The sequence below is a fragment of the Phoca vitulina genome, unplaced genomic scaffold (genome assembly GCF_004348235.1).
Source record: "Phoca vitulina isolate PV1807 unplaced genomic scaffold, GSC_HSeal_1.0 scaffold30, whole genome shotgun sequence".
Taxonomy (NCBI): domain Eukaryota; kingdom Metazoa; phylum Chordata; class Mammalia; order Carnivora; family Phocidae; genus Phoca; species Phoca vitulina.
In genome coordinates, this window is record NW_022589733.1 from 18725449 (window position 1) to 18750764 (window position 25316).

Sequence of the window (25316 nt, forward strand, 5' to 3'; positions counted from 1 at the left end):
GAGTCTCAGGAACATCTTGGGGTCAACGAGGGTAGCTGAGTTATCCTCCTATCAAGATCTATGCCTTAATTGCTATGTACGATGACTGACGCGCCTGGGGCATGAAAACCTCTATTTTCCCTTCTCTTGCTGCATACCCAGCCCTTTTCGACACATTGAAGGAATAGGTCTACTTTTTGCAGGGGGTGATGGCAGGCTTCCTTATAAATCTGGATCTTGTTAAAAACCTCCAGTGTGTCCAGAAGGTCTCTCCTGGGCAGGCAGGTGCTGCTCCCTTGGCTTTTAAGTGTGTGGTCTCCAGAGGCCTCTGAAGAGAATGACAGGTGCCTAGGCTGGCTCTCTAAGGGTGGAAGTGGCTCAGGCCTATCCCAGGCCTAGTGAGAGATAAGAAGACCCCAGTTCTTACATAGCCTGGGATTTCCTGCCACATGCAACTGCAGCCTGTGCAAGTAGAGCAACAGAATTTTCTCATGAGAATGAGAAAACTATTTGACCAAATTGTGCGGTGGTTTTGGCCACAAGAGACAGTTCCACAGGAAGGCCTAATTGTTAATTAAAAATGCCTCCTTTATGTGAAACAGGGTTCTTTCTAAAAATAGGAAGAAGAGCTCTGGCCTACTGTGAGGTCACTTAGAAATTCATTAGAGCTTTTCTGGAAAAGGTGTTATCACTTCAGAAAGCAGCCAGGAATGCCTTTGTTTTTCTGAGATTGCATAGTTTGCTAGAGGAATATGCACTTTCTTGAGGGAATGGTTGGGGTGATAAAGTACGGGGAGAGCTGGTGGTTGTTCTTTTGATGTTAAATTATGTTTTTTTTCTTCTCTCTGCCTGCTTGCTTTTCCCTTCTTTTCTTGACCCTCCTCTCTTTTTCCCCATCTTCGCTTCCTTTTTCTTACTGCCTCTCCCTGTTCTTCTCCTTATACCTTCTGTCTCTCCCCTCCTTCTTCTTCTTCTTCCTTTTCACTGAACCCCTTCCCCTGCCTGCTTTTGCCCCCACAGGACACTCTGAGCACTTTCAGGACGCCTTTGAGGGTTCCTCCTGGGACATGGGAGACCTCTCTCTCGCCCTCTACTCTGCCCTCTTCTCTTACTCAGGTTGGGACACCCTTAATTTTGTAACAGAAGAAATCAAAAACCCAGAAAGGTAACGGTGGGATCACACTCTCACTCCCCAACTTGGCTGGAACTCCTGTTGATAGTGGGCACACTTGCCCTCTTCCGTCCCCTTTCTCTTTCTCTCATCCCTTCTTCCTCTCCCTACTCCTCCTTCTCTAGCTCAGAGAGATTAGGGGCTAGGTTGGGAATGAGTGAAGGTGGGAAAGCCCCTTGCTCCTCACCCTCAGGTTACACTGGAGGATCCCCCAGGTCCTTGCTCGCGGAGAGATCCTCCAGTGGGCAGTAGCTGACCCAGCTCGGGCTAAGGTGTTAGAACCTTGTGCTCTGGTGCTGACACTGAAGCCTGGGGAGCCAGAAGCTTATTCTGGGCAGTCAGGTTCCCAGCCTGGCCTCTAGTCCCTGGAGGACACTGCTCCTCCTTCCGTGGGACCCATTGGTCCTCTTGTGGCAAGGATCAAATATTGAGCCCCAGCTATTTTCACAGAGAAGGGTCAGTCTCTCTTTCTCTCTGTTTCTCAGCAGAAGGGAGCATGGGATTCATAATCCCCCTAGACCATGTGGGAAAGAGGAGCCTGCCTCAAAGACTTAGAGCCAGGGAACTGTTAAATTTCAGAAAAATCCCTGGGTGAACTTTGACTCCAAAGAGAGTTGATTCTAGGTAGTCCTATCTTACTTGTCCTGACAGAAATTTGCCCCTGGCCATTGGGATTTCTATGCCAATTGTGACGCTCATCTACATCCTGACCAATGTGGCCTATTACACAGTGCTGAGCATTTCAGATGTCCTTGACAGTGATGCCGTGGCTGTGGTGAGTCCCGATTTGCTCATCATCTTATAATACTGAAGGGCTCAGTCTCTCTCTAAGCCCCGCCGGCGCTGCAGGGTGAGATGATGGGTCCAGGCTAGAGGGCGGGCTGCTCGGCAGTGACGGTGTTTGTCCTGACAGCGTAGGTACAGGTGGCTTATGGAACCCTGTCCTGTGCTGAGGGACTTCTGTGCTCTGTCCCCAGACATTTGCTGACCAGACATTTGGCATGTTCAGCTGGACCATTCCCATTGCTGTTGCCCTGTCCTGCTTTGGGGGCCTCAATGCATCTATCTTTGCTTCATCAAGGTAATGTGTTTCTGCTTTACCAGTAACAGACTGCAGTATTTAATCTTCTGAGGCTCCAGGTGAGCCCATAAGAGCCCTTCTTTCCCTTCTTTCTCTTAGATGTACAGGGTGTGTGTGTGTGTGTGTGTGTGTGTGTGTGTGTGTGTATACACTTGTGTGCATGCATCAGCTGGCCTTTGTGCAGACATTTGTATGCTTGAAGCTCATACTTCCATCTGAGGTGATGACAGATGGGTGAGAGGTAGAGGGGAGGAAGGTTATAGCTTGGAGTAGAGAAGATTATTAGTGATCACTTGCCGTGTACCAGGTATTGGTACAGGGGACTCTGCCCCTCACTTCACAGAAACCACCGAAGCTGACAGGCAGGCTCTGTTCTCCTCTCTTTCTAGAGACTTCTCTATAAGAGCATTTGTCCTTCCTGTTGTTTCAGAGAAAGGAGCAGTTCTGCTTTTCCAGGCTGACTCTGCTACCTGGTTTCAGGGTCCCAGCACTACCCCTCTTCTTAGCACATGGCTTTGTCACTTGGCCCTTCTCTTTGGTGGATTTCAGTAGGAGCCAGCTCTGCACAAGCTTCTCTCATCTCTGCTCAGTGAAGTCACAAAACAGCTTTTCTCATCTCCCTTCTTCCTTTCTGGACACACTTCTTGAGGGAATGGTCTCCATTTTAACTGCCACTCATTTTCTAGCCATTATACTTTGACTTCTACTACCTAAAAAATATTCTTTTTTTTTAAAGATTTTATTTATTTATTAGAGAGAGAGAATGAGAGAGAGAGAGAGCATGAGGGGGGAGGGTCAGAGGGAGAAGCAGACTCCCCGCCGAGCAGGGAGCCTGATGTGGGACTCGATCCCGGGACTCCAGCATGACCTGAGCCGAAGGCAGTCCCTTAACCAACTGAGCCACCCGGGCGCCCCTAAAAAATATTCTTATTAAGTGTACCTGTGATCTCCTTCTTAGCCTGCTTGTAGTCCTTATCCTACTGGACCCCTGAAGCAAGTGATGCTCACCGCCCTCTGCTTCTGAAACTATTCCTATGACTCTGTAACACTCTGATATTTGAGAGGAAGGCTTCTTTCCTGATTTCTCTTTCACTCACCGTATAAATGTTGCTGTCCCCAGGGCTGGGAGTGTAATAGGCATTCAGTAACTATTTTCTACATGAACAGGTAAGAGGATGAATTAATAAAAGAAAAAATTTTTTGTCCTATTTATTTTTCTTTCTTTTATTTTTTTAAAGGGAACTTTTTTTTTTTAAAGATTTTATTTATTTATTTGACAGAGAGAAACATAGCGAGAGAGGGAACACAAGCAAGGGGAGTGGGAGAGGGAGAAGCGAAGCAGGCTTCCTGCTGAGCAGGGAGCCCGATGCGGGGCTCGATCCCATGACCCTGGGATCATGACCTGAGCCGAAGGCAGACACTTAATGACTGAGCCACCCAGGCGCCCCTGTCCTATTTGTTTTTCTTACTGGTTTTGACACCACAGTCCATGTACTTGGGGCCTCCCTAGGGTAACCAGAGTAATAGAGAGATCAAATTCTTGGAAAACAGCGTGGTATCTTCCCTTACTTCAACCTGGTATGGCCAGGGTTGCACTGGATGTGACTCTTAACAAGTTACCCTACCCAAAGATGGTGTTTCCCATAGCCTTACCCTTATCAATGCCCAAGACATTCCAAATGGCTCTGTCAATCTTCTTAAAATACTTAACACAGTAGGTACGTTTTAAGCTCACTCAGCTGTGTTGTGGCATTGACAGGATGGGGGTGGGGATAGGGGATTCAGAGAGTAAGAGTCTGGACCAGCACATAAGTGGACTGCAGTGATGTGGAGGTAATGTACAATTGTTTCTGTGTTAACTTCTCACTTTTTCTTTTATTACCTATGTAGTTGTTTTTGGCTTTGTACTAGACACTTTTGCTGTGCCTGCACATTATCCCCTTCCAGCATCTCCTCTACCATATTTCTTCTCTGCCCAGTACAGATTATTAACCTGTGTGAGCCAACTCCCACCATCTTGCCCTACGACCTTTCCAGATGCTATCGTCAACTCCTGTGGCTCCATCTGGATGGCTCACAAGTATCTCAGTGCACTCCACTTGTGCTTTGTCTTTAGTTGTGTTATTATGTGCTGTCGAGTCTCCTTGCTTGGCCTCTTTATTTTTCCCTTGGTGTTCATCCTCTTCTCCCAGCTCAAAAATGTACATGCATGCACACACACATACATACACACTCACATGCAAAGGATCACCAAATTTGATTGAGGTGGTCACATCTGTCTTGTTTTCTCTTCAGTCAGGGTGTCTACCCTCATTCAGGCCTCCTCTCTTATAGGACAGTTATCACAGATTACTTTTTTTTTTTTAGATTGATTTATTTATTTGGGAGGTGGGGGGAGGGGCAGAGGGAGAGAGTCACAAGCAGACTCTGCGCTGAGCATGGAGCATGACGCAGGGCTCGATCCCATGACCCTGAGATCATGACCTGAGCCCAAATCAAGAGTTGGACGCTTAACTGACTATGCTACCCAGGCGCCCCACAGATTACTTTATCTGGCCTTCTCCCTATACCCTAGCCTCTCCCTGCTTTAGTTGGCCTCCATGATGCCACCAGAGTCTCTGTGTCAAATCCTGTCAGGCCTTTACTTCAGAGCCACAGCAGGCTCTCAGTGTTCGTTCAGACTCCACAGCATGGCCTCATGTGCAGGTTCTTCCCAGCTGTTTCCTCACACACCCTAACCTGGGACTGTAGGCATTCTAGTACCAACCTAAAGGAAGCCACCCTCTTTCACTCCTTCAAGCCTCTTTTGCCTTTGCCTACGCTGTTTCCCACCCATCTGCTCACCTTCTGGCAAACTCCAGTTCTTCACAGCCCAGATGTGGTCATCTCTTGTGAAGTTTTCTGTTCCCCCAGCCCACCCCCAAGCCTGGTGAGTGCTTTGTGCTCCATGATGATGCTGACTACCCTGGCTGGCAGTTCATTTCTCTCTTGCTCTGTTTCTCAAACAGTAGGGCTCTTTAGGAACAGAGAGGAACCCTGGGTTGTCTCTGAGCCCCGGGCTTGTCCTGGCGTGTCATGTGTCAGGAGCTCAGGGAAGATATATAGAGAGCACAACAGAAGGCTGGCTGCCCTTCTTTAAAAAGCCATTGTGTTAAGTATGAAATCTGTGGGGTGGTAGAGTGGGAGTACCCCTGATGGAATGAATTGGGGTGGCAGTGAGTGATGGCAGGGTGAGGCATCCATTGGTTGATGGTGGGTTTCATAGCTGAGGGGCTTGGGGGTGTCCATGGCCAACAGAGGGGTAGGGCATTCCTGGATAACGTTGAAGTACCCATGGTTGGAGGTTGGAGACATCTATGGGTAAAAGTTGAGGGGTGAGGGTGGGGGTTGGGCATGCATCGAGAAAATGGGATACTCCTGAGAGACTGCCTCCTGTGTTTTTCTGGAGCTCTGAGCCTAGTTTGTCAAGTGAGGAGTGTGGCTCTATGGCCAAGTGAAAGGATCATCCTGACACACTTCTTATCTTTCTAGGTTGTTCTTCGTGGGCTCCCGTGAGGGCCACCTCCCGGATGTTCTGTCCATGATCCACATTGAGCGTTTTACACCCATCCCTGCTTTACTGTTCAATGTAAGCTCTGCTGGGGGAGTGTGGAGAATTGTAGTACTCCTGTTGACTTTATGAGACGACTATGGGTGGGAGGTCTATCTTACTAGCTTAAGATATTTCCCAAGCCTCTCAGACTTTCTTTTTTCTTAAATTTTTTTTTTTTTTTAATATTTTATTTATTTGACAGAGACACAGCGAGAGAGGGAACACAAGCAGGGGGAGTGGGAGAGGGAGAAGCAGGCCTCCCGCTGAGCAGGGAGCCCGATGCGGGGCTCGATCCCAGGACCCTGGGATCATGACCTGAGCTGAAGGCAGACGCTTAACGACTGAGCCACCCAGGCGCCCCTTTTCTTAAATTTTTAAAAAATATAAAACAGTTATAGGAGAGAAGGCAAATTGTACAAAAGAATATAAAAATAAATTTGTGAGATTTATTTTCATTTTTTGAAAGATTTCATGTATTTATTTGTTTATTTCTTCTATTTATTTATTTAGAGAGTGTGAGCAGGGGGGAGGGAGAGGGGCAGTGGGAGAGAGAATCCCAAGCAGACCCTGCACTGAGTGCAGAGCCTGATGCAGGGCTCGATCTCACGTCCCTAAGATCATGACAGCCAAAATCAAGAGTTGGATGCTTAACTGATGAAGCCACCCAGGCACTCCTAAATTTTTTTAAAGTAGGCTCCACGCCCAATGTGGGCTTGAACTCATGACCCTGTTATTAAGAGTCCCATGTTCCACTGACTGAACCAGCCAGGTGCCCCTGCTTTTTTTTTTTTTTTTTTTTTTTTTAAAGATTTTATTTATTTATTTGACAGAGAGAGACACAGCGAGAGAGGGAACACAAGCAGGGGGAGTGGGAGAGGGAGAAGCAGGCTTCCCGCGGAGCAGGGAGCCCAATGCGGGGCTCGATCCCAGGACCCTGGGATCATGACCTGAGCCAAAGGCAGACGCTTAACGACTGAGCCACCCAGGCGCCCCTTTTTTTTTTAACTTTAATTAAATCATATTTAGAAGAGCCAGGCCAGTTGTATACCAACTACCTAGGGACTTCTTTTCATATTGTAGACTTTATAGATTTATTTTTTTAAAGATTTTGTTTTTAAGTTATCTCTACACCCAACATGGGGCTTGAACTCACAACCCTGATATCAAGAGTCACATGCTCCACTGAGGAGCCAGCCAGGTGCCCCTGGATATCATAGATTTATATATATTAGATGGTGCTTCATATGTGCCAAGTACAATTATATACCCCTTAAATAGTTATCATCAGCTCAACCCTTCCTCGCCATTAGTATCAAGCTTCATTATTTAGCTTTATACTGAATTTCTGCAATCTAAAGAGGGATTAAGGATACTTTAGTTTCTTCTTACCCCTGGAATTTTCCTGGCAATTATACATTTGTGTTTATCATTATGAACTTGTATTTTGTCAAAATAACAAAAATCCTCTCAGTATATTGATTGGGATAGCATTGAATTTATAAATTTAGGGAAGATCTGACATCTTGTCTTTTAATCATCTTCTACCCCACTTTTCCCAATACAGTCCCCCTTCTTTCCCCAGAATGGGCCCTTTTTGTTTTAAACCCTTTGTTGATAATCTGGGTGAAAAGATTAGGTGGGGGAACTCCATATTCTTGAAGTTTAAGTAAATCTGACCATGTCACAGGACTCTAGTCCCTGACTTCTGTCTTCTAGGACTCTTTTGTTCTAGAGGGCAAATTCTGTCATACCTCTCTTATCAGGGGTATAGATCCATTTTGTCAATCTGCATTTCTAAGACCCCAGGACAGTGAGATGGTTCTGGAGGCATTTACTCAGTTTGTATGCCAGGTAGTTGAGACTCAGGAGTAATGGTATCCAGAGGGGAAAGTGATTCATATTGAGGTTGGTGCATCAAAGTGAGGAGGGCCTCACTCTGCCATCAGAAGGGGAAGGGAGGGCGCCTGGGTAGCTCAGTCGTTAGGCGTCTGCCTTTGGCTCAGGTCATGATCCCGGGGTCCCGGGATCGAGTCCCACATCGGGCTCCCTGCTCGGCAGGAAGCCTGCTTCTCCCTCTCCCACTCCCCCTGCTTGTGTTCCTGCTCTCGCTGTCTCTGTCAAATAAAAAAAATTTTAAAAAAAAAAAAAAAAAAAAAGGGAAGGGAGTCTGGCTTGTTATTAAAGTGCTTGCAAAAAGGGAGGCATTGTGTGTGGGAAGGGCCCCCAACAGAAGAGGGAGAGATGCCACCTTGAAGGTTAATACAGAGATTAGACCTATCTGATCCCAAGGGATCAATGGAAAGAACTGGAGGTAACCTGGTAAGCTAAATCAGTGGTGAGCGGCAGATCTGGTGCTGATTGCTGGGTGGTTGGAGTCTCCTGTGGTGGCCCGGTGGTAACAATGCCCACTGCTCCTTCCATCCCGTCCCCTTCCAGTGTACCATGACACTCATCTACCTCACTGTGGAAGATGTTTTCCTGCTCATCAACTACTTCAGTTTCAGCTATTGGTTCTTTGTGGGCCTGTCTGTTGCTGGACAGCTCTATCTTCGCTGGAAGGAGCCTGAGCGACCCCGGCCTCTCAAGGTCAGTGACTCTGGACAGACTAGGAGGGATGGGCCATCTCCCCACGGTGACTTCTCTAAACCCTGTTCCCCCATAGCACTTTACCTAATATCTCACCTCCCTTCATTTCAGCTGAGCCTGTTTTTTCCCATCGTGTTCTGCATATGCTCCTTGTTCCTGGTGATTGTGCCTCTATACGGTGACACCATCAATTCCCTCATTGGCATCGGGATTGCCCTCTCTGGGATTCCTGTCTACTTCGTGGGTGTTTACTTGCCCGAGTCCCAGAGGCCAGTCCTTATTCGAAATGTCCTGGGTGAGCTTTTTTGCCCGTTATTCACTGTGTGTGTGTGTGTGTGTGTGCGCGCACGCGCGCGTGCACACAGGTGCACGCAGAGGTGGGAGTGGTAGCTAACAGCTTCCCCTATACTAGTGATGTGCTAGACCATGAGACCTGGTTGCTCCACATGACTTCTTCCCTTTTGATCTTGACATGAGCACTTTAGTTCTAACTTTAGAGTCCTATTTTTGGGTTAAAACACTCGCTTTTAAAAGTGCAATCCATGTGGGAAGACGAGGAGTCATGCATTACTTTCTGGTGAATGAAGGACAGTGATGCTTGCTGGTGGTAAGAGGCAAAGCCTGGTGCAGGACACCCAGGGGACAGGTGGGAAGGAGCCACAGATCTGCTTTAATCAACTTTGGGGTGTTCATATTGAGGTTGTAGCTGTCAGCTTGCTGAATTCTGTTCTCTATTTTCATTTAGCTGCTGTCACCAAAGTCACCCAGCAGCTTTGCTTTTGTGTCCTGACTGAGCTTGATGTAACTGAAGAAAAAAAAGTTGAGAGGAAAACGGACTAGAGGCCAGAGGTGATGTCCCTTGAGGCCTGGAAGGCCAACCACAGCCACCAAAGTCCAGATGACAAGACTGCAGGCCCACCCCTCTTGTTCTAAAGGAGTTTGGTGGCCCACATTGTATAAGGGGGGCTCAGAGCTGATGGCCTGCTCTGGTGGTCACTCTCATTGGTAAGCTACGGGAGAAGACTCAGGGTCTGAGGCAAGCCTGAAGGTGGGAACTTTATGAGGGTGGTGGTGGGGAGGGCTTGGTCAGGGGAATAGATGTTTAGTTTTATTCCTGGTGAGTAGGTACAGCTTACCAAACACTTGGCGAACTGCAATGGGGGAAGAGGGAGTGCTAGGTTAATAGATGTGGCTGGTGGTTCTGAATTTGTTATTTGAGGTTTGCATCAGGAGCCTCTACAAAGGGGCTGCTTTATGGGAAGGTTCCCTCTGATCAGGTCCAAGCACTGACTCTAGAGGCCTGAAATGCTACCATTTCTTCCTCTGACTCAAAATCTTTCCCTGGGAAGACAGTTGTATTTCATTATTTATTGATACTTAATCCAGTACACCAATTCTAGCAGAGCACTGGTGTTCATTCATCTACAGGATACAATAAGCTGATTGTGTTTAAAAACTCAAAGTACCCCCAACCGAGTCCCTCTGCCCTTAGAGGTGTCTCGTGGTGGCCTGGGTCAGCCTCTGATCACAGATTTTTTTTGCTTGGTTTTACGCACAATCTTCTGTTGAGTCTTAGCTGCAGACTTTAAAGATTTTTTTTTTTACTTATGTATTGGTTACACTTTAGTTAGTAGGTCACAGATTATAAGCACCTGGCTCAAATCAGCAAAGACGAATCAACAAATTCATGAGTCAGAAGTCTGATAATACTGCTATTCTGAAAGATAATCCCTTATTTTACTTGAGACCTCAGGTCCTTATTCTAGATGATAGAAGGTAAATCTCTGGTTTCTGGTATGAACTTTAGGAGGACATAAACTGTTTTAGAATTCAAGTGGATTACCTGGATTCTCTCAGCCGTTCAATGGCTTAGAGAACATCTCATGGACTCAAGCCACCAAATAGCTTGTTTCTGTCAGGGCTGGTGTGAGGAACTGCTGTGCAGACCCCGCCAAGCCCACCTTGGTGCTAGAAGTGGTCATTTCCCTTTTCCGAAAACCTCACACCAGACTGCATCCTCCTCTTCTGTCCCTGACACTGGGCTTTGTTTACACTCTGAACTGTCTTGGTGTGGATCATCAGGATAGTGCATTCCTGTCCTGTCTGCCTCCCTTTGCTGGAGGTCTGGTGGGCCTGCAGTCTCAGGAAGAGCTTGGTACTTGTGTGGACTTCTATTTCTCCCTTTGGAGGTCAGAGAAGACTTTGGGGGACAAAGCTGCTTCAACCTCAATCTGGCTTCTCAGCAGACTGCATGATTGGAAGTAACTAATTCTGGTGCTCAGGTGTGCTTTAGCATCCAGGTCAGGCCTAATGGATGTTCCCTCGTGGGCAGCCATGGTTGCAGTGGACTGTACAACTGTCCAGACTTCACCCAGGAACCCTTCTGTGGGAGGGAATCCAGAGACTCCCTACTGTCATCCTGGGTCCAGAGGAACCTGCTAATTTGGCTAACCCCATGCCTGGACTTCTTATCCTTTCGTTTTAGAACTGGTCAATGAATGGTAAAGATAAGAACTATGAGGAAATCTCCCTTTCTGAACATTGTTTTCCATCAAATGGCCAGGGGAGTAACCTTGGCCATACCTGTTCAATAAAGACAATTTAGGGGAGCATGATCACAGCTGCCTTCGGTTCAGGGCATGCATGGGTGAGAAAATGAGGGGACATTCCTACTGTCACGGGTTGGGGATTTGCACAGCAAATTCCTTCCTGGCAATAGGGAGTCTCTGACTTGCCTGGAGTATGTAAACATGACTCCTGTCTGAGCCAAGATGGCACCTATCCCAGGGATCCTCTGGAGCTAATCCTTTAAGCAGAGTGTGCTTGTCTTAAGGATCCCTGACCCAGGTTTCAGCTTTCTCCATTGAAGTAAATGACCAGCTAATCCCAGGAACTTGCTGCCCCCCAGTGGCTCCTGGGAGAAGCACGGGCCTCACACCCTAAGTGCCCCAGGACAAGCTTAGTGAGCCCTGTCATCCTCCTCTCATTACTGGATGGCAACCACATTCTTCCCCTCTGTGCTGGATACAGACTTCACCCAGGAACCCTTCTGTGGGAGGGAAGCCAGAGACTCCCTACAGCACTCAAGCTTCATGGTGGAATTAAATTTCTGCAAGGTCTTTGTTGTTCGTCTCCTTCAATCCTTCTCCTGGTGTGCTAATCCCTTTTGCAGTAGGTACAGTATGTGAGGTTGTCAGCCCTTTAATGTTGGCAAACTTTAACGAGTACATGAACAGCAGTGAGCACATTATAATGGCATGGAGTGGTTTTTAATCCTTTGTTTCTATGCCTACAGAAGACTAAGGTGACTAGTATTAGACATATAAATTGCTGCCTGTTGCAACTCTGAATTGTACCTTTGTGGATAGCTAGGATAGTTTTGTTGGTTTTCTAACTGCAAGAGCCTGAGGATGTGAACATACAGAATTTAACCACTTAGGCAGGTTTAACATGTGGATAGGAACTAATGTAGGTGAAGACCTACAAAATGAATACAGAAAGAAAGAATGGGTGGAGGCAGGATGGAAAAAAAGATATGAAATCTTGAAAGATGTGGGAAGACCACCTATCCCTGTGTACTGATAGTGAGTCTGTGCCACATGCCAAGAAGGCACATTTTGAACCAAAGATTCTGTGATTTTGTGTATTGTTTTCCTAGACCTGTGCTGTCCAGTATAGTAACTACTAGCCACAGGTAGCTAATTAAAATAAAGTAAAAAATTTGATTCCTCAGGCGCACTAATCATATTTCTAGAGCTGAGCCACATGTGGCTAGTGGCTACTACTAAACATATCCATCTTTGCACAAAGTTCTGTAGGACAATGTTACATTAGAAGAATAAATGCCAACTCAGAGTTAAGACATTTGTGGTATGGAAAAAAGTAGGGTCAGGGTTTCCTTACAAGGAATCTAAGTTTTGGTAACAGAATTGGTCACTGTTTTTGGTGAGTGCTGTGAATAGCTGACCTTTCTCATTGGAAAGCTACGTTTATGTTTTCCTTTTCCTCACTTGCCCGAAGTCCTTAAGTGTCTAAGGTCAATCCTGAAACTTCTGTCTCACTAACCCCCTCCCCCCATCTTTCGTGGAGGGTAGGGATGGGAGAGAGTGTGTACAGTGGGAAAACATATGTATAGACATTGAGATCTGGGGATGCCTGGATGGTTCAGTTGGTTAAGCAACTGCCTTGGGCTCAGATCATGATCCTGGAGTGCCGGCACTGGGTCCCACATTGGGCTCCCTGCTGAGCAGGGAGCCTGCTTCTCCTTTTGACCCTCCCCCCTCTCATGCTCTCTCTCTCTCTCTCTCAAATAAATAAAATCTTAAAAAAAAAAAAAAGACATTGCGATCTGGGCACCTGGGTGGCTCAGTCAGTTAAGTGTCTGCTTTCAGCTCAGGTCACGATCCCAGGGTCCTGGGATTGAGCCCTGTGTCAGGCTCCCTGGTCAGTGGGGAGCCTGCTTCTCCTAATAAATTAAAAAAAAAAAAAAAGATAGATACTCAGATTTAAAAGGTTTTTAAGTAGGGGCACCTGGGTGGCTCAGTCAGTTAGGTGGCCGACTCTTGATTTCGGCTCAGGTCATGGTTTTGGGGTCCTGGAATTCCCCCTCCCCCCATTGGGCTTTGTGCTCCATGCAGAGTCTGCTTGAGGATCGTTCTCTCCCTCTCCCTCTGCCCCTTCCTCCTGCTCGTGTTCTCTCAATAAATCTTAAAAAAAAAAGAAGAAGAAAGTTTTCAAGGAATTTTCTTGCTCTCTTTAATTTTTACTAAACACAGAGTATCACATTCATACATCCTGTTCTCCCTGGAACAAAGGAAGACAGCAGTCTTTACAACCATTATCAGAGTCAGGAGGCAGGGCGGTGGAGACAGCTATTAACTTAAAACCTCTCAGAGCTCAGGCAGATTCTACTTCCCTCTCTAACAGCCACCACTATCCCGTCGGTGTTGCTATAAGGGACCCAGTGTAGCCCTTCTAGATTCTGTCTATCGAAAGAAACAGGCTTTTAGTGGAGGCAGTGGCCTGGTGGTATGGGAAAGCTAAAGCTTAGTGCTAAGGAAACAGAAGTTTCTCTTCCACTTACTGGCTTTAGCACAGGAGAATGGGAAAATCCCCAGGCCAGGAAGCTTCACTTTTATGGCATTTTTTCCCCCAGACTGTAGAGTCACTTTTGATTGAGGCAAAGGGGCCCTACTGTTACTGAAAAAGACACAGTCCTTTAGCATACGTTTTCACTAGTAGGATGGTGCTGCTGGACATGCTTTTTCCTTTCGTGTTAAGCTAAAAAACCCAGGGATGTTACCAGGATGGCTGAAGCTGCAGTCAGAGCCCTCGGGGCACATGACTGAACTTCATAGATATCACAGGATCATCAGTCTGAATCCAGGTCATGGGGGCTGTCATAGCCAAACTCCTTCTGCACATCCAAAGGGTATTTGCTCCACATCTGTGGTGGGCCGTTGCCTCTTTCCTCTTCGCTGAGGCTGTTGTATTCATCAGAGCCTAGAATGATAACAGGAATGGGCTCTGAGTTTCTAAGTGACCATGATAATCGTTTCCCATCTCAGGAAGGTCTGTTTTTTGTTGTTGTTGTTCTCCCTTCTACAATACTTGCTCAGTAAAGAGAATTTAGGGGGAAAAAAAAAAGGAAGCCTGTTTGTACTACCTAAACCAAATCCCTCAACAACACTGGGAGTATTTTTTCATTTCTCCCCTAAGTATAGGATTTCTTTTTGTTATTATAGTTGTAGTCATACTGTAAACATAATTTCACGTCTGCCCCTATCCTTTTAACATATCAGTACTTCCCCAATAGAATAGTCAGTTTAATTAATTGTCCCTCCATTAACAGACACTGAGAAATTCTTTTTGTTGGCACAAAGAACATAATCCCTGAAGGATCTGTGTCACCAGAGTATCTTTCCTTCCTCTTTCCCCCAGGTACCATGTCTGTGTTGCATCTTTCTCAAAACATTGTAAACAAAGCAACTTCTTGAGAAGTTAGATAACTGATCTGTCAAAATCCTAGCCCTGCTCCAACTGGCAAACCTCTTCAATACCTTCTTGACTGAAGCAGGAGAAGAGACACTGAGCTAAGATGTTTCTCTTAATCCCAACCACTGAAGTTAGTGCAATATTCTCCTGTTTTCTGGAGAGAGGATGAGGCTCCATGAGGTGAAGTAACTTCCCCAAGACCTACAGATAAGAAATGACAGAACTAAGGATTTGAGGGGCGCCTGGGTGGCTCAGTCGTTAAGCGTCTGCCTTCGGCTCAGGTCATGATCCCAGGTCCTGGGATCGAGCCCTGCATCGGGCTCCCTGCTCAGCGGGAGGCCTGCTTCTCCCTCTCCCACTCCCCCTGCTTGTGTTCCTGCTCTCGCTATCTCTATCTATCAAATAAATAAATAAAATCTTAAAAAAAAAAAATACTCTTTAAAAAAAAAAAGAACTAAGGATTTGAACCTAGGCTTCCCCCAGAAACACTAGTTCTTGGGGCTCCTATAGCTCTAATAGCTTGTGGTTGAGCTGTTGGGAGTTCAATGGCAGAGAAGGAAAGCCAGTTAAGATGTACTTGTTAACCATGCTCACACCTCAGTCTTGGATCCCACTAGTCCCTTCCCATCCAAGGCTGCCACCCATGTACCTCTGGACTCATCTCCATCAGTGTTCTCCTCCTCTGGATACTCATTGCGCCAGTTATTCTCACTGTTCTCATCATCATCATCTTCATAAATATCTTCTGGTTGCTGGTCATCATTCACCTGCACATCTCAACACAAACATGAGTATAAGTCAAAACCTCTAAGGTTGTGCTGTGGGGGAAGCTATTAGCAGACCAACTTGGAACAATCACTTAAGAGCACTGTGTGGAAAAGAGGCAGCCTAGGAGCTGGTCTGAGTATGCTGCACAAGGGGCTGTAGTAACCTTGGGCTACAAGGTAGAGACAGCAGCCCTACTTCTCACTCAGAGTCTAGCTCCAGCCATCACATTCCTGGTGGGATAGGATGAACACACCAGGGTGGGGAGGAGAGAGACCTCTGAGTAAGTGTTGGCACTGATCTTTAAACTTTTGAAGGACAGCCAGGTGGGAGAGAGATTATATGGATTATGGGTAATGCCAAAAACCAGAACCAAAAATCTAAGTGTGAGGGGCGCAGGGAGAGGGGCTATGCAATGATCCAAGGTGGGTGCCTGACTGTGAGACTATGGTTGCAATGCAGGTATGGGATAAGGTGCCGCTCCTCACTTTAGAATTTGTTTTAAAAATAATGATGTCAAGGGGTGCTTTGCTGGCTCAGTCAATAGAGCTGCAACTCTTGATCTCAGGGTTATGAGTTCAAGCCCCACATTGGGTGTAGAGATTGCTTTAAAAAAAAAAAATGTCAGGATGTTAGCTTTCTTAATCCAAGGTCTCCCCCCTTTTAAGATCCAGTTTAAAAAAAAATAAGCTTTTATTCCTATTCATGTTAAGAATTTCTGGTTTATTTTGTCTTTATTATAAGCCCCCATATGTTTTCCCCTGAAAGTAGGTGTTAATAAATGATAAAAATGATGTTGCAAACCTTGTAAAAGATCTATTAAGAGCAAAAATTCAGTGTACCTGTCATTCCCAAAATTCCCTGCACTAAACCCAGGTTCCTAGAAGGCATTTAGAATAAATTTTTCCATTTAAACAAGGACAAGAAGAGCTAAAAACAATCTTGAACCCATTGGAGGCAATGTGGAACACAGGGAAGCAAAGCACCCAGACTAGAGAACTGCTTAGGCTACCTCATACCCTTCTCATCCTAATGGGTCCCCTTACCAGCTCCCACTCCTGGCAATAGGGCTGCACAGAGAGGATGTTCTCAATCCATCCTGGAGTGGCCATCTCCAAGTAGTATATGTCATACACATAGTCATCCTTCTGCTCCTCCTGGTGCCCGATTCTTGGTCCATCCTCAGATAGAGTCAGCCGTTCACGGATCAACTCTACAGAATTGCAGAGGATCACATCCGGGTCAGATGTCTGTAAAGAAATCAAGAGATGATAACATGTATGATCCAAAACATGGATGTTCCAAAAGGAGAAATTTAAGATTTGAGTGAAGGAAATCTCTATAGTTGCCTACATTAGATTCAAGATTCTTTTTTTTTTAACATTTTATTTATTTATTTGACAGACAGAGACAGCGAGCGAGGGAACACAAGCAGGGGGAGTGGGAGAGGAAGAAGCAGGCTTCCCTCTGAGCAGGGAGCCCGATGCGGGGCTCGATCCCAGGACCCTGGGATCATGACCTGAGCTGAAGGCAGACGCTTAGTGACTCAGCCACCCAGGCACCCCTAGATTCAAGATTCTTATCCCCATGTCCTACTGGTCTATTAACTATGAAATTAAAAAATTAACTATTTCTAAAATAATTATGTAGTTTTTCTTTTGAGACAGACTTAAGATAGTTTTCTGCTCTTTTGTGCTTGACCAACATAAGAGAGTACATGGAAAGACTGGCCTGAGAAGATCTCCCCTTAGGGATCTGCAGGCCCACAGCAGCACTTCTTGGGCTGATCCCCAAATGTCTCTGCATTTTGTGTGACCTCCTATAGGGATCTAAAAGTGATTCCTGGACTCTGATGACTACCACCACCTGGGTTGCCCACAATGATGTCCCTTTTCTTTTTTAAAAGATTTATTTGTCTGCCCTCGGCTCGGGTCATGATCCCAGGGTCCTGGGATTGAGCCCCGCATCGGGCTTCCTGCTCAGTGGGAGGCCTGATTCTCCCTCTCCTACTCCCCCTGCTTGTGTTCCTTCTCTCGCTGTGTCTCTCTCTGTCAAACAAATAAATAAAATCTTAAAAAAAAAAAAGAAAAGATTTATTTGAGGGGCACCTGGGTGGCTCAGCCAGTTAGGAGGCTGCCTTCGGCTCAGGTCATGATCCCAGGGTCCTGGGATCCTTGCTCAGGGAGCATGCTTCTCCCACTCCCTCTGCTGCTTCCCCTGCTTGTGTTTTCTCCCTCTCTCTCTAATAAATAAATAAAATCTTAAAAAAAAAAAAATGTATTTGAGAGCCAGCAAGTGCATGCGTGAGCAGGGGAGGGGTAGAGGGAGAAGAACAGAATCTCAAGCAGACTCCCCTCCAAGCATGGAGCCCAAGTGGGGGGCACTTGATCCCACAACCCCGAGATCATGACCTAAGCCAAAACCAAGAGTTGGACACTCAACTGAGACACCCAGGCACCCAATGATGTCCTACTTTTTTTTAAATACATATTTTTATTTATTTATTTATTTATTAAAGATTTTATTTATTTATTTGAGAGAGAGAGAATGAGAGAGAGCACATGAGAAGGGGGGAGGGTCAGAGGGAGAAGCAGACTCCCTGCCGAGCAGGGAGCCCGATGCGGGACTCGATCCAGGGACTCCAGGATCATGACCTGAGCCGAAGGCAGTCGCTTAACCAACTGAGCCACCCAGGTGCCCTAAATACATATTTTTAAAGATTTTATTTATTTATTTGACAGAGAGAGAGGAAAGAGAGAGCGCGCACAAGCAAGGGGGAGTGGCAGGCAGAGGAAGCAGAGAAGCAGACTCTCTGCTGAGCAGGGAGCCCAATGTGGGACTTGATCCCAGGACCTTGGGATCATGACTTTAGCCGAAGGCAGCTGCTTAACGAACTGAGCCACCCAGGCACACCCATAGCTATTTGCTTCTGCTGCATTATTTCTCTAGGATAAATCCTGGGGGTAAGATCACTAGATAAAATAAAAGGAACTTTTCTCACTTAAGATTTCTTGTAAAATAGTACTTTATCTGCTTAAAATTTAAATGGCGTCTGGGCACCTGGGTGGCTCAGTTGGTTAAGCGACTGCCTTCGGCTCAGGTCATGATCCTGGAGTCCCGGGATCGAGTCCCGCATTGGGCTCCCTGCTCGGCAGGGAGTCTGCTTCTCCCTCTGACCCTCCCCCCTCTCGTGCTCTCTCTCATTCTCTCTCAAATAAATAAATAAAATCTTTAAAAAAAAAAAAATAAATGGCATCAAATTAATGAGAAATGTACTGGGTGATGGATATTGGGGAGAGTATGTGTTGTAATGAGCACTGGCTATTATACAGGACTGGTGAGTCACAGACCTGTACCCCTGAAACAAGTAATACATTATATATTAATTAAATTTAAATTAAAAAAAAATTAATGAGAAATATAATGTGGCAAAAATGCTGTCACTATTTTAAAATTTCTTTAGATGTTTGGATGGCTTTGGAATCCAAACAATAAAAATAAATTTAAGTAGTTTTAAAATAGGCCCCAAGCTATTTTTAGGATTCCTGATATGTAAAGCCATGCTGTTTTCCAAAAGCCTTGCATCAATTTTAAGCACTACATTTATGTACCATTTTAATCATGGCCTTGCCAGCAGCGCTATCAACAACCTTTCCCCTGATAGTCTAGTATGCATAGAACCCCAAATTTGCTTTCAGCTTAAATCCATTTTTTTAAAAATAATTACTGAGGGCAAACATGTTTTAAAATCTGTGATTAATTCTACAGTTGTTTTTGAATAGCTGTTTAAAAGACAATTCTGGGGGCGCCTGGGTGGCTCATTTGGTTGAGCGTCTGCCTTTGGCTCAGGTCATGATCCCGGGGTCCTGGGATCGAGCCCCGCATCGGGCTCCCTGCTCCGCGGGAAGCCTGCTTCTCCCTCTCCCACTCCCCCTGCTTGTATTCCCTCTCTCACTGTGTCTCTCTCTGTCAAATAAATAAATAAATAATCTTTTTTTAAAAAAAATAATAAAATAAAAAATAAAAGACAATTCTGGAAAAAAAAAAAAGACAAGAATGTAGTCTGGCTTAGTAAAGAATCCACAAGCAAAGTGTGCTACTATATCCTGTCACAGTGAGTTTTAAAAGCATCTGACCTTATAGATCATCTATAAAATGTGAGAAGTGTTAAGTATTTTTAATTTAGTATTATACATAAACCACACTAAAATACCTTTCATTAGGCAAAAGGCAACATTTTAGATGCAGGGAATTTTAACCGATTTGGCATAGTTAAGACCAAAAAGATAAAGTGGACACTGCCAGCTTATCTTCAGCCCTTGCCTTTAACAGGCTAACAAACACAACTTGAAACACAGCTGAGTCTTGCTGTTCTGAGACAGTGAAGGGATTTCCTCAGTATTTACATATATATTAATATAACCAGTTATATCAGTCTAAATATAAAATCAATTTATAGGTTTAGAGATGGCATTTACCGACTCCGTGAAAAGCTGAACATTACTGGGGCGCCTGGCTGGCTCAGTTAGTGGAGTATATGACTCTTGATCTCTGGGTTGTGGGTTTGAGCCCCATGTTCGGTGTATAGATTACTTAAAAATAAAATTAAAGGGCACCTGGGTGGCTCAGTTGGTTAAGCGACTGCCTTTGGCTCAGGTCATGATCCTGGAGTCCCAGGATCGAGTCCCGCATCGGGCTCCCTGCTCAGCGGGGGGTCTGCTTCTTCCTCTGACCCTCCCCTCTCTCATGCTCTATCTCTCATTCTCTCTCTCAGATAAATAAATAAATAAAATCTTAAAAAGTAAATAAATAAATAAAATTTTTTAAAAAAGCTGACCATTACTAATCAATTATAATCAAATCTCTGTAAGGAGAAAACAAAGACAGCACTTGCTGAACCAGAATTACTATCAAAGTTCAAAAAGCTGATCCTATTCATTTAACCACAAGCCAATCTTATTTAAATCAGGACTGTCCAAAAGAAATACTCTATCAGCCATTCATAATCTGAATTCTGGTGTATGATATCAGTTTAAATATGGTACACATAAAAAGACATGAGACATTTTTGTTTTGTAATAAAGTGGTGGCCAATTATTACTCCTTAGCTTTTTTGAGATAAGCTATCGAGTCTGCCTTTTCTCCTGTCTTAATGTCACGAAGATAATTTTTGTTCCAGGGATGTACTTCTTGGGGTTATCCAAATACTCCATCAGTGTCTCCTCTCCCCAGGTGATGCCTTTGTTCTATTTATTATACTTATTTATTTGAGAGCAAGAGAGCTTGCACAAGGGGGGGAGGGGCAGAAGGACAAGCAGACTCCCTGCTGAGCATGCCCAATGCAGAGCTGGATCCTCTGACCCCAAGATCATGACCTGAGCTGAAGTCAGACGCTCAACCGACTGAGCCACCCAGATGCCCGGATACCTCTTGTTGGCATCCTTTTAAGAAAATCCAGGGGCGCGACTTGTCTTTCCCTCAAATAGACCATAGAGATTTGGCCCAGTCTTATGCTTGCCTTGCCTCTCTTTTCGACAGTATAGCACTGGGCACACTTCTGAACAAAAATCTTCTTGCCCTTCTCAACACTACCCATTTTTAAATCGCTCTTCCGTTGCATGACAAATGAAGGTGACTGCTGGCAAGCCAGATGTCCCACTCTTTCATGTGCAAAAACTTTTTTTTTTAAAGATTTTATTTATTTGACAGAGAGAGACACAGCAAGAGAGGGAACACAGGCAGGGGGAGTGGGAGAGGGAGAAGCAGGCTTCCCGAGGAGCAGGGAGCCCGATGCGGGGCTCGATCCCAGGAGCTTGGGATCATGACCTGAGCCGAAGGCAGACGCTTAACGACTGAGCCACCCAGGCGCCCCGTGCAAACACTTTTTAAAAAAAATATTTTATTTATTTATTTGAAAGAGAAAGAGAGAGAAAACAAGCAGGGAGGACGGGCAGAGGGAGAGGGAGAGGGAGAAGCAGGCTCCCTGATGCAGGGCTTGATCCCAGGACCCTAGGATCATGACCTGAGCCTAAGGCAGCCACTTAACCGACTAAGCCACCCAGGTGCCCCAATGAGCAAACACTTTTTCATGTATTTACAGTTTGTATTGCATTGTTGAGAAAGATCTGTGTTCACATCCTTCATCAGTTTATATACTAGTTTTTGTTATAAAACTGAATGAGCTATTTGATAGATTTGATTCCACTCAACACTGGTTTACTTTTAAAAGATATTTGACTTGTAACTTATGAATCAGTCTTCAATTAGTTTTGGTAAAAGAAGTGGCTATAGTCATCATGCCCAAATTGTTACCCAAGTATATTAGCACCACAATTAAATATTTTTTGCTTGATAAATTTTGAATTAAAATTTCAGTTTTTAAACTTCAAAAACTATCAAAAGGAGTGAAGAGTGAAGTTTTTTTTTAATGCTTATCAAGAGGAGGCAAACCTTAGCTTGAGAATTTTCTATTTCTATAGTCTTTTTTTTAAAGATTTTATTTATTTGACAGAGAGCGAGCGAGAGAGGGAACACAAGCAGGGGGAGCGGGAGAGGGAGAAGCAGGCTTCCCGCTGAGCAGGGAGCCCGATGTGGGGCTCGATCCCAGGACCCTGGGATCATGACCTGAGCCGAAGGCAGACGCTTAACGACTGAGCCACCCAGGCGCCCCTATTTCTATAGTCTTAATACATGTAGTAGAGTTTGTTTTTTGGAACTGAGGTACAAAACAAATTTAGTAAATGTAACAACGGAAAGAACACTGGATTAAATGTGAGAAGACCTGCACTCTACACTTCAATCTGCCTCAAATTTGATTTGCTACCCAAGACCAGTCCTTTAACCTCCCTTTGATGAGTTTTTCCATCTGTTCTATCTTTACCTTGCTCAAAAACCTCCAGTAATTCCCCATCTCAGGGTGAAAGGCAGTATGTCCTTAAAAGTACCTTCAGGGTCTAGCAGGCATCCTCTCCCAAATTCCTTATTATTCTTCCTCCGTTCACTGGGCTCCAGCTCCTCAGTTCACTGGGCTCCGGGCACAGTGATCTTGAACACACCAAACTGTCTTTGATATATCCACAGTTCCTTGCCATTCACCTCCTCCAAGTTCTCACTCTCATGTCATTTTCTGAGACCCTCTCTGAAATGGAACAACTCTTTCCCTGCCACCACCTCCCCTACACACAGCCCCTATCACCATCTGACATTGAATTTCACTTCTTTACTGTTTCTCTCCTCTACCTGAATGTTAAGTCCTCGGGGCGCCTGGGAGGCTCAGTCGGCTCAGATCATGATCCCAGGGTCCTGGGATCGAGGCCCGCATCGGGCTCCCTGCTCGGCGGGAAGCCTGCTTCTCCCTCTCCCACTACCCCCCTGCTTGTGTTCCCTCTCTCACTGTCTGTCAAGTAAATAAATAAAATATTTTTTTAAAAAATGAGTGTTAAGTCCTCAAAGCTATATCCACAGAATCTAAGAACAATGCCTGGCACATAGTGGCCACTCAGTAAATACTTGTTGAATGAATAACGTAACCTGCAAAACGAGGTTACCAGGGCTGACAAATCATCCATCAGTAAGGCGAAGCCGTGTACCTCCTCTTAACTATGTGCTGACTTAACGCCTAGACTCCTGGCACTATCAGTCCGGGGAAGCCCAATGCTCTCTGGGCGGGTACTCACTTTGGAGGAGCCTGCGGTGGCGACGGCCTCTGGGTCTCCTTCCTCGTGGACCAGGTCGAACAGCTGGAAACCTGCGTCCTCGGAGGCTTCCGGGTTTCCCGGTGCGTCTTCGGACTCTGGGCCACCCGAGGGAATCCCCGAGGACCGGCGGCCAGAGATCACCCTGTAGCGGCCCTCCTGCCGGATCTCCCGAGCCGAAGCGCGGAGATCGCGGCGGATACGCTGCTGGCTGCCCCGGGAAGGGCGCAGGGCGGCTCGAACAAGCGCCTGGACTGGCTCCTCCTGGAAGGTGGTAGGGGAGGGAAGCCGGCGTAAGCAGGAGGTTCGTCAACGGGTCAGGAATACAATTTCGTCCCGGCAGTGCCCTAAGATCCCCTTCAAACACCGGCTCCATCCCGCCCAATACCTGGGAGCGCACGGTGGCCACCAATTGGAAGACATTATTCTCTGGCCCTCTCTCCAGATCCTCGGGGGGTGTCTTTTGGGTCGCCGACTCGACGCCGCCGCTCCGGAGGCGCTTACAAGAGAGGACAAGGGCTTCGGCAGGCTCTGCGCTGCGCTTCCGCTTCACGCGAAGCACTGCAGTCCTGCCGGCCTCCATAGCGGCTGTCGCGGAGCACTGTGGGAACGCGTGGGGTGCGACGGGAGAGCCTTCAAGTTCCGCTTCCGGGCCTCGCTCCCGGCACGCTCAGCGGGCGCTGGGAGGTCCCGCCCCTTCTCGCCAGCCGCTGCCAGGTGGAGGCGGCGGCGGAAGTGAACGGAGCGGTTTCTGCGGCGGGTGAGGCCCTGGGCGGGTTGGGAAGGTGGGGTCGCAGTAGAGTCCCGAGTGCAGCCGTCCTCTGTTCTCAGCCCAACGTCTTGGGCTGACGGACCTGGCGTGGGCGTTTTGGGCCGCCGGGGTTTCCGTCTGTTTCGGATTCTCGAGGACCTTTCTAGAGTCCTTATGGGGCGGCTTAGAGCCCCTGGTCTGGCAAGAGAACTGGGATACGGTTCTGTTCGGTGACCTCCACGGGGACCTGGATTATACTACTTGGCGCCTCCTCTCAGCGACAGAGACTCGAACCGCAATCATACGGAGCTCCAAGCATCGCACCCCTAGCTGGGCCACGTTTCTCGGAATCAGGGAACTGCTTATGGGCTCGCTTTTCCCAGTCACTGTGTTGAGTAGTTGGAAACCGGTCCATTCACCACACGTTAGCTAGAGCGGCCCTGTAAAAGCGTACATCTGACGTGGACATTTTTGTGCTTAAAACTCTTGAGTGGCTCCCAGTGCATGTAGAACAAAATCCAAACATCTTTCCGAACCCAGCTTGGCCCAGTGTGATTTGCAGAAGCCCACCGGTATAGTCTATTTTACCTCTGCTCAGAGTGCTTCGGTCACTCAGGCTTTTGTCAGTTTTTGCTTATGCACTTAATTATTTTTCCCCCCGTAGGGAAAATAGGGGTAGGGGAAAAGTAGGGCTAAGGTTTCCAGAAACATAAGCACTACTCTTCCATAACTTTTAACCTGGCTTATCTTGCATGTCTCAACTTAAATGCCACCTTCCTCAGTCTTTCCATAGCCTTGTTACTCTTTTTAATAGCATCCTGCATATTTCCTTTCTTGCACCCATACAGTCTGGGATTGTTTATCCTTAGTCTCTCCCTCATGAAAATCTAATCTGTTGGAGGACAAAGATCTCCCTTTTTTGTTTATGGGAGTCCTCCAGTCCCAAATGCGGTGTTTGGCATTGTGTAAATTTTACTAAAATTTTGAATGAATGAACCAAATACCTGCTCTGAAGTCTGACAGGTAATCCACTTGGGGCTTGGCAGGGTGGTTTCCATTCCCTCCTTATAAACCATCACTTGAGTTGACAGGTTTTGGAGAATGAGGAGGGGAGTGTCAAAATATCTCTTGAATCTGGAGTGTGGCTCCTTTTGGGAGAAGACAAGTTGTAATAATAAATGAGGGGATTTCTCTGTAGATGTGTAGTTCTCACCCAGAGAGGTTACAGGACATGGTTCCCACCTGCAAGCATTTATTTACATTTATATGAAACCAGTAACCTCTCCGGTGTGAAAAAAAACTGTAGTCCTTTGTAAAGCCCGAGCAAGAGCACAGACACAAAGGGAATTCCATAGATTAGAATACTACACTGTTAACCTTTAAATGACTTCAGAGTTGATCCCACATACCCCACAGGATAAGGGTTTCAGGGTTCTCCACAGTATGTACCCCACTGACATGTTTGACTCCTTGTTCAGTTTTACTTCAGCTAAACTGGTTTATTCACTGCGCTTGACTGAGTCTAATCTGGTGAAGTGCCCTCTCCCTCCCATGCTTGCCTAAATCGTAGCCATCTTTCAAGTTTTCACTGAACATTCAGCCGGATGTGGCCATTTCTTTCTACTGTAGCATTTTTTTGGACACAGTTTTCTTTCTTTTCTTTCTTTCTTTCTTTCTTTCTTTCTTTCTTTCTTTCTTTCTTT

The 25316-nt window shown here is 46.1% G+C and overlaps 3 protein-coding genes and 1 pseudogene across 13 annotated transcripts in view; 2 read left to right on the forward strand and 2 right to left on the reverse strand.

Annotated features, from left to right (window-relative positions):
- SLC7A6 (solute carrier family 7 member 6) overlaps positions 1-9275 on the forward strand; it is a 32839-nt gene extending 23564 nt beyond the window's left edge. For 5 of the 7 annotated variants that reach the window (XM_032424188.1, XM_032424195.1, XM_032424191.1 and 2 more), the window contains 6 exons: positions 1000-1144; positions 1802-1925; positions 2128-2231; positions 5763-5859; positions 8260-8704; positions 9155-9275. In XM_032424188.1, coding sequence (XP_032280079.1) covers positions 1000-1144; positions 1802-1925; positions 2128-2231; positions 5763-5859; positions 8260-8704; positions 9155-9249 — 1010 coding nt within the window. In that variant the 3' untranslated portion in view covers positions 9250-9275. The remainder of the gene's footprint in view (positions 1-999; positions 1145-1801; positions 1926-2127; positions 2232-5762; positions 5860-8259; positions 8705-9154) is intronic. The other 2 variants (XM_032424193.1, XM_032424194.1) reach the window with 2 other exon arrangements.
- Positions 9276-9328: 53 nt separating this feature from the next.
- The window catches only part of PRMT7 (protein arginine methyltransferase 7), a 58505-nt gene continuing 42517 nt past the window's right edge, over positions 9329-25316 (forward strand). For 2 of the 4 annotated variants that reach the window (XM_032424184.1, XM_032424185.1), the window contains exon 1: positions 9329-9414. The gene's annotated coding sequence lies outside the window, so the exon portion shown is untranslated. Of the gene's footprint in view, positions 9415-23478; positions 23623-24116; positions 24186-25316 lie in introns of those variants that run through there. The other 2 variants (XM_032424186.1, XM_032424187.1) reach the window with 2 other exon arrangements.
- Positions 13091-23500, reverse strand: SLC7A6OS (solute carrier family 7 member 6 opposite strand). Of its 2 annotated transcripts, none has more exons than XM_032424196.1 (5): positions 23251-23495; positions 22845-23126; positions 16215-16418; positions 15053-15170; positions 13091-13911 (listed from the first exon to the last, which is right to left on the reverse strand). In XM_032424196.1, exons 1-5 carry the CDS (start codon positions 23443-23445, stop codon positions 13781-13783), a joined length of 930 nt encoding a protein of 309 aa, XP_032280087.1. In that variant the 5' UTR covers positions 23446-23495; the 3' UTR covers positions 13091-13780. The 2 variants fall into 2 exon arrangements, with proteins under 2 accessions (XP_032280087.1, XP_032280088.1); XM_032424197.1 differs by lacking the exon at positions 13091-13911 and adding an exon at positions 13925-14604 and having other exon boundaries at positions 23251-23500.
- On the reverse strand, positions 20017-20837 carry LOC116644549 (annotated as a pseudogene).

What these genes read in the sequence shown, in the direction of transcription:
- SLC7A6OS (XM_032424196.1), bottom strand. Translation starts at nt 23,445, where the DNA reads ATGGAGGCCGGCAGGACTGCAGTGCTTCGCGTGAAGCGGAAGCGCAGC. An exon ending in TGGCCACCGTGCGCTCCCAG is followed by an intron (nt 23,127 to 23,250) that starts GTATTGGGCGGG and finishes ACCACCTTCCAG; the next exon opens with GAGGAGCCAGTCCAGGCGCT. An exon ending in ATTGCCAGGAGTGGGAGCTG is followed by an intron (nt 15,171 to 16,214) that starts GTAAGGGGACCC and finishes TGAGATGTGCAG; the next exon opens with GTGAATGATGACCAGCAACC.